The sequence below is a fragment of the Bos grunniens genome, chromosome 10, assembly GCF_055505025.1.
Source record: "Bos grunniens cultivar Pamir isolate PY7600 chromosome 10, Bosgru_T2T1.0, whole genome shotgun sequence".
NCBI lineage: Eukaryota > Metazoa > Chordata > Mammalia > Artiodactyla > Bovidae > Bos > Bos grunniens.
The window spans coordinates 2,833,747-2,846,535 of NC_141174.1; the positions used below are offsets into that span (position 1 = coordinate 2,833,747).

Here is a 12,789-nt window from a genome sequence, read left to right on the forward strand (position 1 = left end):
TTCTATAGTTATACAAACTTTCCTGCTGAAACGAACAATGGATTTGAAAGTATGAGTAATTCTCCAATCTTTAATAATTCCAGCTGTTTATACGGTAATAAATAGGACATTTCCAAATCTAAATCCCCCAAATCAGAAAAATTACATTAAAAAAATAGTGCAAATTCAAAACTTACAGTCTTAACATCATTTTCATGATGAAAGATATATTCAAACAGAGCCTGTGAAGAAAGAATAAAAAAAATACATTACATTTTATTTTAATGAAGGTGCTCTATTGTTATAGCAAAACCCAAAGGCTATTTTGACAGCAGCTGGATTGAACCAAAATAACAAAGTCCTCTAAAGTGCCTGGAATTTATAAGTAAAGGGTATATCCATACATTTGTTACAATCACTCATTTTAAAACAAGGCTACTTACAACTGATGCCTGTTTTTAAAAATAGGAACTGGAAAGTTCAAGAATACGAACTGGACAGCTCACCAGTTTTTTTCATATTACACATGCTATTTTATCAGAAACAGACAAATGAAAAGACCAACCTTAGGAGTGTCATAAAACTGCATGTATTATACAGTCATTGTGATATTAATAATGACACCTCAGACATAGGAAAATCTGGAAGCTCTTTCTGAAACAAAGCAGAGTTTAACTGCAAAGTAAGATGTTTTTCCTGATATGCAGATGTCTCTATGTGCAGCAAGGCTGAGAACCATTATTCTAATACTGCCCCCAACTCATCTGGATAAATAAGCATCTACCGGACTGCCTCTTGGTGGTACTATATTTATCCATAAATACCATTATTTTACACTTGCAAAGCGTACACTTCTACCCCTGGAAAATATCAAGGTTATTAAGAGAGATCACTTGAAAGCAACCAAAAAAAGAATAAATAAATCAAGATAAAGCCCTCTTTAAAAAATCTATTCCTAATTCTCCATTTGTTCAATTATTTTTTAAAAGGTTATGAGTACAGCTTGCGTCCTGATAAGTTAAGTCAAGGCAAGTTGGAGACCAAAGACAGAGAAACTTGGCATTATTTCCACAACACATTAAATAAGTGCAAAATCTAGTTCGGTTTGAATTTCATAACATAAACCAGGTCTGTCCTGGAAGCATCCTAATTTAATTGAGGGAAATGCCTCCATTGACTACAATCCCTGGTTAGAAAACAGCAATGGTATCAAGTAGCCAATGAGCCACCTCTAATAAATGGCCTGAAAAGATAAGCAATCAGATATTCCTCATAAAGGTAAAAGAAATAAGTAAAACTTTATGACTACTAAATCAAGTTGACTAGACCACTATCAAATAAGAAATGAAGAAAAATATCATTGGCATTGTTACCATCTGATTTCCTGTTTACCAGCTAGCATTCTTTTTTCTGACTTAAGTTTCAAGTCTGTATGGCTAGAGTTCTTTTTCGCCTTCCCTAGAATGTTTGTGTGTGAAAGTCGTTCAGTCGTGTCCAACTCTTTGTGACCCCATGGACTACTCAGTCTATGGAATTCTCCAGGCCAGAACACTGGAGTGGGTAGCCTTTCCCTTCTCCAGGGGATCTTCCCAACCCAGGGATCAAACCCAGGTCTCCTGCCTTGCAGGCGGATTCTTTACCAGCCACAAGGAAAGTCCCTAGAATGTTTAACATTTAGTAAATGTTAAACGCCAGTAGAACTAATAATAGGAACAAGCTCAGCACTCATGCACAGAATTCACAGAATTACAGCTAAAAACCTGAGCTAGGCTTATACCAGTTTCTGGAAACTAACTGCTCCTGGCTCTGAATTATTCTATGCTCACCTTCAAATTCTTTTCTACTGGAAAGGTCAGGAACATCCTTCTTTCTATTCCTCCCCCTCCCCTCTCTATTACTCTTTGTCTTTAATTTAGAAAAGAATTTAATAGTTGGCTTGCCATTGTCTGGCTTAAGTAATCTTTATTGAGATGTCAGATTAATTACTAATTAGAAAGAGAACATTTTTCTATCTTCTTTTTGACAGTTCTAAAATCCTACAAGGATAGAAAATTATTTTTCTGAGAATAGTCCAAGCTAAAAAAGAAAAATACACACACATACAGATGACACCCTAAACGTCATTACCCAAAGATGGTGCTGTGTATCTGCTTTGTTACGAATTGCTATTCTTTATTAGGAGAAAATGAACTTCCTATTATGATAGTATATATGCTTTATTTCTGATTGACTTTCCTTAATACTAAAAGAAAGTTCAGATATTAATTAAACATTTCCATTTCAATCAAGGCAAAGTCTTTTTTCTTCACAAATTTTTATCCATTTCCTGCAATGCTAATATGATAAGTCCCTCATAGCTCAGTCGGTAAAGAATCCACCTGCAATGCAGGAGACCCTGGTTCTATTCCTGGGCCAGGAAGATCAGCTGGAGAAGGGATAGGCTATACCCACTCCAGTATTCTTGGGGTGCCCTTGTGGCTCAACTGGTAAAGAATCCACCTGCAATGCAGGAGACCTGGGTTCAGTCTCTGGGTTGGGAAGATCCCTTGGAGAAGGGAAAGGTTACCCACTCCAGTATTCTGGCCTGGAGAATTATGGACTGTATAGTCCATGGGGTTGCAAAGAGTCGGACACGACTGAGTGAAGCGACTTTAACTTTCACTTTGAACATCACTTCATAACATAAAATAACTTTAAGTACATACCTTTGCCAATTTAGGTTTCTGGGCATATTTTGCTAAATTCAGTCTAGATAAATTTATGAAAGGTCCATCAGGACTTGTAAGCATGGAAGCCTGTGGGGAGAAATGACAGAACAAGAAAAACTGAAACTTTCTCTTGAAACAAAAATTGAATTTAACATTCATAAAATTATAAATCCAACACAGGTAAAAAAGAATCACCTTCAAAAATCTTCCATATAATTCCCTACTATAAAAAGAGTGGAAAATGATGCAACATTACATAAATTACTTTGGTCATCCAAGGCTATGGTGCAGCTGCCGGAACTTACCGTTCCCAGCCTGACAAACCTCCCGGACGAGCTGGCGATGGGGCGGGCGGTGTAGGCGGTCCTCGGCGTTTTGATGGCCTGCTCTATAGTGCCTGGCCTTCCGCTTTGCGTGCTGGGCCTCAGGAAACCTGTAATGGGTCTTCCAGCTTGAGTGACCGGCCTGCGAAGATTGTAAATCGTTAGTGTCCGACGAAGATCTAGAGAGGAAGGCTCTCACACAGTCTGGCCGGTATTTGGCGGTGGCGGCGGGGGTGGATGAAACAGGAGTGCACTACCGTACCTGACAGCGGGGCTCGGCCCTCCTGTCTGATTAGTCCCGGGGAGTTTCAGAGACGTTCCAGGGCCTAGGAGATCAGACGGCAAGTTCAATTCACATATTATTTATAAATCTGTAAAAACTGTCCGCTAACGCAATTTTCACGAGTGCGCTGGCCTGACGGAAAAGAACTTAACAACAAGAACTGAACCTAGTAAGATGTGTTTGGTTCATTATTTATTGAGTACCTATGTTACTTTTGTTATCACATTTAATCTTCACACTAATTCTGTACGGTAGATAGTACTAACCCATTTAGCAAAGGCTTAGAGACTTAGGTAAACAGGTCAACCTGTTAGCAGAGCCAGCATTCACACTCAAGACAAGACGGGGTCCAAAGCTCTGACGCATCAAAATGAGAGTTCTATACTCCCAGGTGGTGCTCATGGTAAAGATCCTGCCTGCCAAAGAAGGTAAGACGTAAGAGACCCTGCTTCAATCCCTGGGTTGGGAAGATCCCCTGGAGAAGGAAACAGCAACCTACTCCAATATTCTTGCCTGGAGAAGCCCATGGACAGAGAAGTCCAGCAGGCTGAAGTCCATAGGGTCACATGGAGCCAGATACGACTGAAGCAACTTAGCAGCAGCATACTCATAGTTTATTTTTCACGCAAACTTCTTCTCCCAGGAAAAGATCATTTACCCCCAATATCTAGAATTTAGATATTTTAACTCCAAAAGACCAAATGATAGGGAAAAGAGACACTTTAAAACAGCTATTACCTTCCAAACATGTATAAATGACTGACCACTGTCACAACTAAGAAATTACTAGCAAGACCCCCAGATGTCATGGTAATCACCCAATGCCATTCACAGCAGCACACCTGCGGGCTGGGACTAGGCCACTGTGACAGTCGTGATGGGCATTCTCTGCCAAGCCAATCAATCACTCCACCACCTCACATCATGCATCACAGCAAAGCATCTTCAGTTACTACAAGGAAGTGATGCTTTCAAATGGTCAATGTTTAAAAATCCTTTTAGAACACTGCTGTTGTTTGGATGCTTTCCTGTGTTTACAGACTCTTGGATAAACAGTCTTTTGTTATATTAGATCAGACTGAATGCATTTTTATAAAACATTTTTAAAACGTATAATTTCTATTGAAAAATAGTTATACATCAGTCTCATACTTTGAGATAATATAATTGAATTGCGCTTTTGTACTGTTTAGGTAGAATAGAGGCCATTTACTTGAGGTAATATTTTTTCACATATACACGTTTCATGTATATAATGTCTTATTTTTATTACCAAAAAAAAAAAAAAAAAGCATTGAGAGCATTTTGCGCCTCCTAATGGCATTTCATTTACTTAACTGAAAAATCAATACTTACGGGGAACTTGAGCAATAGCATTCTCATCCAGTATCATTTCTGCGATTCCTTCCTCATCTACGTCGATTTCATCCACGTACACCATTTCAGTCAGTGCTCGTGCTTTCAAAATCCAGGCTGCCTAATAAGCGTGGATAAGACAGAGCATATCTTAACTCGCTCTGGAAGTAGTGCAAAGCCTGGGAAGCTAACCACCCTTCATCATTGTCTAATTTTACCAAGCATATTTACCACACAGTGCATAATACTGATTTAAAGGGCGATGTCAAGAGGCTAACACAAGAAGACAGGGTTATTATTCACCAAGAAACAACCTGTATGTATCAACTACCTAATACACGGCAGGGAGGCGACTGCCTGGCGCTCTTCTAACACGCCTTTTTAGAAGTGAAAGAAGAGCTTTATAGAAAGCTTTACTAGAATAGTAACTTCAGAACAAATGAATAAAGCTACAACCACAGGGTTCTGTCTTCCCCCTCCAGAGCCATGTCCTTCACGAAAACTTTCCTGATGGTTGAACTCTAAACCTACTTCCCTCTTACCTTTCTCATAAAGCAGTCTCTTGATACTTATATTATTATGTATGTACCGTATTTGACAAACACTCTAATTCCCTGGGCATCTGTTTGCCCTCCCTTCCCCCAGAACACAAGCTTTTTTACCTTGTTCACTTTGAATTTTCCGTAACACCTATGGTTTTTGTACATAATAGGTGTTTCAAAACTGTTGACTTGAACTAAGATCAATTTTTGCCACTTTTTAGTAACTAATCAACACAATCTCAGTTGTTTTGTGATCTAGTCAGTAGAAACCCTGCTAGAGAGTGGAAGAAAAAAAAATGGAAAAGATAATTAAGGAGTTTAGAAAATATCTTACCAGCTTTGCTTTACCTTGAGAAATCAGAAATAAAGCTGTGCACAACTGAATACCTTACTAAACATTTAAAACTGCTTGAACACAAAAGTTTATCTTTCTGCCTCAATAGAAAAGTGAAAGTGAAAGTCACTCAATCATGACTCTTTGGGACCCCCGTGGACTGTAGCCCACCAGGCTCCTCTGTCCATGGGATTCTCCAGGCAAGAGTACTGGAGTGGGTTGCCATGCCCTCCTCCAGGGATCTTCCTGACCCAGGGATTGAACCCGGGTCTCCTGCATTGTGAGCAGATTCTTTACCATCTGAGCCACCAGGGAAGCCCAAACATTTATTAAACATTTAAAACTGCTTCAGCAGAAAAGTTTGCCTTTCTGCCTCAATAGAAGCAGAGAGCAGTAAAGCTTGGTACCCTGTGGAAGCTGTGGGGAGAAGGGCACCCTTGAAGCAGCAGTACAGGACAGACTCTCAAGTGGAAAGGAAAAATTAAAAAAAGAAAAAAATAATAAAGTGGAGAGGAGGTAGCAGCAAGGAGAGGGGTTACTCCTCATCACCCTAGGAACCAGGCTGTGAAGCATGCTGCAGGTGGACAAAGGGACAGAGAGAGGAACAGACAGAGGCAATGAGATGTCCCAAGGGCCCTTATCAAGACCTCGAGATGTGCTCAGTCATCAGCGTGTACTGATGGAGCGCCTCATTACATAGCATTGTGCTACAGGTTCCGAGAAGGAAACACAAGCACCTTCAAACATGGATCCTAATTTCCCTGAAGGTATCACCTACTGGATTAAACAACAGGGCCAAGGAGCGCATGACATGTGACGAATGTGCGACATGGAAAATAGTTTTACAAGAATTAGCAAGCAGAGCTGCTCTTGTGGGCTGAAGTAACTGGAATTTTTTTTTTTTTTTAATTTTTAAAGAATAAAAGAAACTCCTCAGGCTTTCATTTTAATGGGAACAAAGAAGGCTGACTTCACAACATATTTAGGCTCCTCGAGTGAAATTACATTTAACTAGATTGTGGGATTTGGGGCTTGTACTTTTCTGGCTGAGGTTTACTGGATTCTTATCAGATAACTTAGAATAAAATATTTCAAATGTTATGCGTAAATTCAGCACAATTAAATGGGCAGAACATGGGCCCAAAGAACTGATTTGTTTGTTAGAAAAAGTCAGTTTCAGTTGGAGCTGCATCTAACTGTGTGAGCCACCAAAGGGTAGAAACCTAAGATTTTCACACACAAAAAAGATGAGGAAAGTTGCCAGATCTATACAGCTGTCCGCAGGGATCACGGAAGTTGTTGATGGCTTGGACTTATGGTTTAACTTTGAGGATGAAAGAAAGTAATCCTGATTTATTTTTAAGTCCTCACAGTTTATGCTGCTCTCCAAGTATCGGACGGCTTTTTTTCAAAAGGGTATTCTTCGCTCAGCACCCTCTGGCGGACGGGAAGGACTGCGGCACTTTCTGTTCACACAGGAAAGCAAGACACGGGCCTCACTGGTTCCTTCTCACATTCCCAGGGGGCACACACTGCACCCAAGGTCCTGAGAACTGAGCTGGGTAAGCCACAGCCCAGGTTCTAGCTTCTAAGAATTTCAGTGTTACAGTTCAGTTCAGTTCAGTCACTCAGTTGTGTCCGACTCTTTGCGACCCCATGAATCACAGCACGCCAGGCCTCCCTGTCCATCACCAACTCCGGGAGTTTACCCAAACTCATGTCCATCAAGTCGGTGATGCCATCCAGCCATCTCATCCTCTGTCGTCCCCTTCTCCTCCTGCCCCCAATCCCTCCCAGCATCAAGGTCTTTTCCAGTGAGTCAACTCTTCACATGAGGTGGCCAAAGTACTGGAGTTTCAGCTTCATCATGAATCCTTCCAATGAACACTGATCTCCTTCAGGATGGACTGGTTGGATCTCCTTGCAGTCCAAGGGACTCTCAAGAGTCTTCTCCAACACCACAGTTCAAAAGCATCAATTCTTCTGCGCTCAGCTTTCTTTATAGTTCAACTCTCACATCCATACATGACTACTGGAAAAACCATAGCATTGACTAGGCGGACCTTTGTTAGCAAAGTAATGTCTCTGCTTTTTAATATGGTGTCTAGGTTGGTCATAACTTTTCTTCTAAGGAGCAAGCGTCTTTTAATGTCATGGCTGTAGTCACCATCTGCAGTGATTTTGGAGCCCAAAAAATGAAGTCTGCCACTGTTTCCCCATCTATTTGCCATGAAGTGACGGGACCGGATGCTTTGGGGTGGGGGAAAGGTGAAGAGTTCGGCACCCAGGCCAAGACAGGAGAGCGAGTGCCAGGTGACACACGTGAGGAAGAGGAGGAAGCCCCACTTTGGAGCTGATCTGGAGAAAGTAAAGGGCCGGGCTCGGCTGAGGAGAAGCTGCTTGGCAAGAAGCTGGAGGGAGAGTCAAGGGCAAACGCGGGACCCTGTGTGCGCGGAGAGGGGTGCGGACTTCCCCCCTGAGGAGGGACTAGTAAAATTTCAGGAGGACAGGGAGTCCCCTACGTACGAACGAGTTTAGTCCCAAGAGCACAGAGGTCCAATTTGTTCCTACGTCCCACAAGTTAGCCTAGGTACCCAGTGAACACAACCGGCTATAGAGTACTGTGCTGTTACGTAGCTTTATGATGGTTTTCACACAAATAACACGTAAAAAAACAAAGCAGCTTTAATCTTACAGGACCTTGAAAAGGACGGTAGTACAGCAGCTGGCACTCAGGGGCCGGCAGCGAGTAAACAGGCAAGTGGAGTTACCACCCGGAGGAGGTAGACGAAGTGGGAGAGGGCAGAGCTGAAAGGCTCGTCAGGGCGGGAGCCGCGGCGGCGCAGCGTCACCTACGCTGACGTCACTCACGCTCACGCAGCATCACGCTCACGCAGCGTCACTCACACTGACGCAACTGAACACACATGCGCCCGATGGCACGTCTGCAGGTTCACAACCCAAAGGCTCGTGTGTAGGGGACTTAACATATGATTTGGAACCCTAGTTAAATTAACTTTCTAAAAGTCAAGTTTTTATTAGTATAATATCATTGAGACAGTTGGATATTAATTATAAATGCACATATTTTGTAAAACCATTTTCATATGCATACAGTCACCTCAGAGTCCAATCCATCAGGCTTCTTGACCTCCATCCTCCTACTAAACTCTCAAATATTAAGGAAGGGCAGCTTTTTTTATATAAGGATAGGAAAGTAAATCCACTATTCCCCCCTCACCAAACGAATATATGCTTCAGAAGCCAAATAGGAAGATTTATTTTTTAAATTTTTATTCAATAAGAATTCGTTTTTTCAAAAAAGTAAATAGATTTATATTTGTTTCAATTTCCTAAATCTCACTCTTAAGTAGAAATAATCATGTGAATTCTTGATATTTAAATATCTGCAATAAAATCTTAAACAATTATTTAATTTTAAATTTTATCAGTATTTGAGAATATTAATATTCCTAACTTTACTTCTATCCTGACAAAAAATGCCCTTGAAAATGATATATATCACTGCTTGATTAAACATCAGATTGTATCCAAGGAACTGCTCTGGGCAATAGGAACAATTCATGGAATTTTAATGAAAACATCTTATTTTGGAGGAAAGCCACGTACGTTTTACAACTCTGAATTCCTCTGCCTGTTTAAATTTTTAAGTTCAAAACTAACTGGTGAAATAAAATGCATAACAAAGCAAATTGGTAATCCTACATTACCACTAGAATCTAAATAAAATTGCAAATTGTTTTTATCAGATACACTTAACTCGTTAATAAATGACAGGGTTGTGTGGTTTATGCAAATAAATTTGAATACTGATGATAAATTGGAAGTACTGTGAAATTGATAATAGATGCTTAGGAGTTTTTTCATAGGAAAACAGATTCTCCTTGATAAATGAGTAATTATCACATCAATTATTTCCCTTTTTATCTGTGAAACATAATCCCAACTCATTCACCTACTGAGTTAGTCTACAGGACATTACTCTAGACGCAAATATCTGCCTGCTAACATCAGGAAAATATTGACTTACTTGTACTGCATTCTGGGAGGTTAACCCAATTTTAGTGATAAAAATAGACAAATGAAAAGGTTAAAACTCTACTGACTGAGTAAACATGTTTAAATTGTTCTGCTCCTCTTCATACAGAACGCAAAGCCGTGTAAGGCCTAAGGCTGGTGATAAACAATTCTCCTAAGTTATTCTTAGGATAAAGCCACCAAAAGAACGGTCTAACCTCACTTAGACATCACGACAATCAGTAACAACCGACACTCTGCCTACTCTGTGAGAATGAAAACTCAGGCACAAAATGTTGAGTTGTTATTGTAAAGCCTCATTTACTTTAGAAGTGGTTAAAACCTGAGAGAGCGCAAAGGCGCAAAGTCTGAATAGTGAGCTCAAAAGAATCCAGTCAGCCCTGCTCCCTTCTGATTCTTTTAGATCACGGTCCAATTAAGTCAACAGGAACAGGACAGGACATACCAAATGCAGGTCCTTCACGAAGTCCTTGTGCTGGTTTTGAAACTTTCAAATCCCACGTAAAGTTTTAAAACCAGACCAACAATGCAAACGGTTGATGTTTTAATTTAATCTTAATTTTAATCAAAATCTTGCAAAATTACTGAAAACAAAAGGCACATTACTTACTCTGCTTATTATACTTTAGGTACCTCTTATGACTTGTACATATATTATGCAAAAAAATAGTTTTGCACATTTATCAATACAGAAACTATAATGAATATTCAATGACAAATGTCATTCTTTTAAAGAAGAGAGTACAACATTTTAACCTATTTACCGTCTTTGTTTGATACCACACAGGCCTCCTGCAGAGTATTTTGTATACCACTTTCTTCTAAAAAGGTCTGATGATTACACATTTGAACCCCATGAGATTCAAACTGTTTATTTACCTAAAAGACAGAGTTTTATCTCGCTTGGCAGGGCAAACACCTGGTAATGTTTAAGTTCTCTGATTTACAGCTCTCTCATCTCCTCTCCTATTCCCAGACTTACTAGAAACCCTCTTGGGCTAAAAACTTCACTGGCCAGGAGCCCCCGACCCAGACCTCCTCTTCCTCGGTTCCCTTCTGACCCACCCACCGTCCCACCCAGTCAGCAGCTCTTTCTGGCTGCCTCTCCACTTCTAACAAAGCTGATTCAGGAGATGCGGCTGTCTGGCCAAGTCTTCCTTTCCTCCTCATGGTGGCAGGCACCTCTCTCTAAAAGACAAGATCTTTCCAAGCAGAGTCAGCCTCGTCCTTACTCAGGACCGACAATCCCATCCATCAGTCTTTCCGGACACTCCTGGCTCTGCGGATGTTCTGGCTCCCTTTCTAAGCCCCTGGCTCCCCTTGCCTCCTCTTTTGCATCTCATCCTCTGGGTCAGTACTGGTCATTTCTATTTAAGCTCCAAGTCTTCACGAGTAGAGTGCCCTAGTTTTACACCTATAGACACAAAAGTATTGGAAATACAAGTTTATATTTATGTACAAAGGTACAGAATGCCTGGTAGATTTAGCTAATTTATAACAGCACAATAGATAGGCAGCAAACTTACTAATCTATAGCAACAACTAAGTAATAGCGATTAAACTATGCTCTGAACTAAATATTGCAGCTAAACCTTTACCTGAGACACTGGCAATGCAGGATCTGGTTCCTGGAAAGCATTAAGAAGGTAGTAAACATCTTTAGGATAATACAATTTCTAAAATAAAAAGTCTTAATGATTAACCAAGTATTTGTAGGTAGACTAAAAATCATTCAATATGGCATTAAAACATGTATAATATCATATAAAAAACAAATCGCCAGTCCAGGTTTGATGCAGGATACAGGAAGCTTGGGGCTGGTGCACTGGGATGACCCAGAGGGATGGTATGGGGAGGGAGGTGGGAGGGGGGTTCAGGATGGGGAACACGTGCACACCCGTGGCAGATGCATGTTGATGTATGGCAAAACCAATACAATATTGTAAAGTAAAAAAATAAATAAATAAAAAATTAAAATTAAAAAAAAGAAGTTTAAAAAAACGTAAAAAAAAAAAAAATCATTCAATAAAAACCCAAACATTAACTCTAGTCCTTCCCCAAAAGTGCACTCAAGAGTTCTGTATAACTAATATCCAGGGAGGAGTGCTAAATTTTCTATTATCAGAAAATTCTAATTAACCTCACTTAGAGCACAGAGAAGATATCTATGTATTTAATGAAGTCTCAGTATCTTAGGAATTAAAAATAATTTTACAACTATACCAAGTAAATATTTTTTTATATTCAAAAACAGTTGATGGTGGTTAAAACATTCAGATTTTAATCACTTGGGGAGGAGGAAAATCCACATACTATAAACCCTTCTGCTCTGCATAAACATAATGGGATTAGTGGCTGAAGATAAGAAATTAATTCTGACTGTAATGTCCTCTGAGAAATGTTTGTAAATAGACTATGTAATATATATTGGTGCCAGGTGCTGAAAAACTCGGGGTTTTTTCTATCCCAAATTAAATAGAAGTCCACTGGTTTAAAAAAAAAAACAAAAACAGATTCATAACAAATTTATTTATAAAAGATCTACACTCACATGTTTATAGTCAGCAACCTCTGAACACTCAATCTGCAGCATGTTTTACCAGGAAAGTTACTAAGAAACAGAAAAAGGAAAGAAAGGAAAAAAAAGAACCTTGCTTTCGACAGCTCTAAAATCCAAAAAGAATACCCTAAAATATTTAAGAATATGTGTGGAAGCAATGTGTAAACCATCTGGTCACCAGGCAAGGATAAGCAATTTCCTTAGCATGACACGCAACAGCAACATGAGAGGAAAAGGCTAAACTAGGCCAGAAAGGGAGAGTCCAGTGAGGCCCTGGTGGTTCAGACGGTAAAGAATCTACCTGCGATGCAGGAAACCTCAGTGCAACCCTTGGGTCAGGAAGATCCCCTGGAGAAGGAAATGACAACCCACTCCAGTATTCTTGCCTGGAGAATTCCATGGACAGAGGAGCCTGGTGGGCTACAGTCCATGGGGTCGCAGAGTCGGGCACGACTGAGCAACTAACACTGGCAATTAGCTGAACCAAACACAAAACAGCAACTTATAAGACACAGCAACTGCAGCTTTTCAATGCCAGTGCCTTTCATACTCTTTCATACTCTAACACTTTGGCCACCTGATGTGAAGAACTGACTCACTGGAAAAGACCCCGATGCTGGGGAAGACTGAAGGCGGGAGGAGACG

The 12,789-nt window shown here is 40.3% G+C and overlaps 1 protein-coding gene across 3 annotated transcripts in view; it reads right to left on the reverse strand.

Annotated features, from left to right (window-relative positions):
* The window catches only part of TTC8 (tetratricopeptide repeat domain 8), a 58,443-nt gene that overhangs the window by 37,606 nt on the left and 8,048 nt on the right, over positions 1-12,789 (reverse strand). Inside the window, exons 2-7 of one of the 3 annotated variants that reach the window (XM_086319233.1) lie at positions 11,183-11,212; positions 4,650-4,770; positions 3,273-3,336; positions 2,993-3,152; positions 2,685-2,774; positions 177-221 (exon numbers count right to left, since the gene is read on the reverse strand). In XM_086319233.1, coding sequence (XP_086175359.1) covers positions 177-221; positions 2,685-2,774; positions 2,993-3,152; positions 3,273-3,336; positions 4,650-4,770; positions 11,183-11,212 — 510 coding nt within the window. The remainder of the gene's footprint in view (positions 1-176; positions 222-2,684; positions 2,775-2,992; positions 3,153-3,272; positions 3,337-4,649; positions 4,771-11,182; positions 11,213-12,789) is intronic. The other 2 variants (XM_086319234.1, XM_086319235.1) reach the window with 2 other exon arrangements.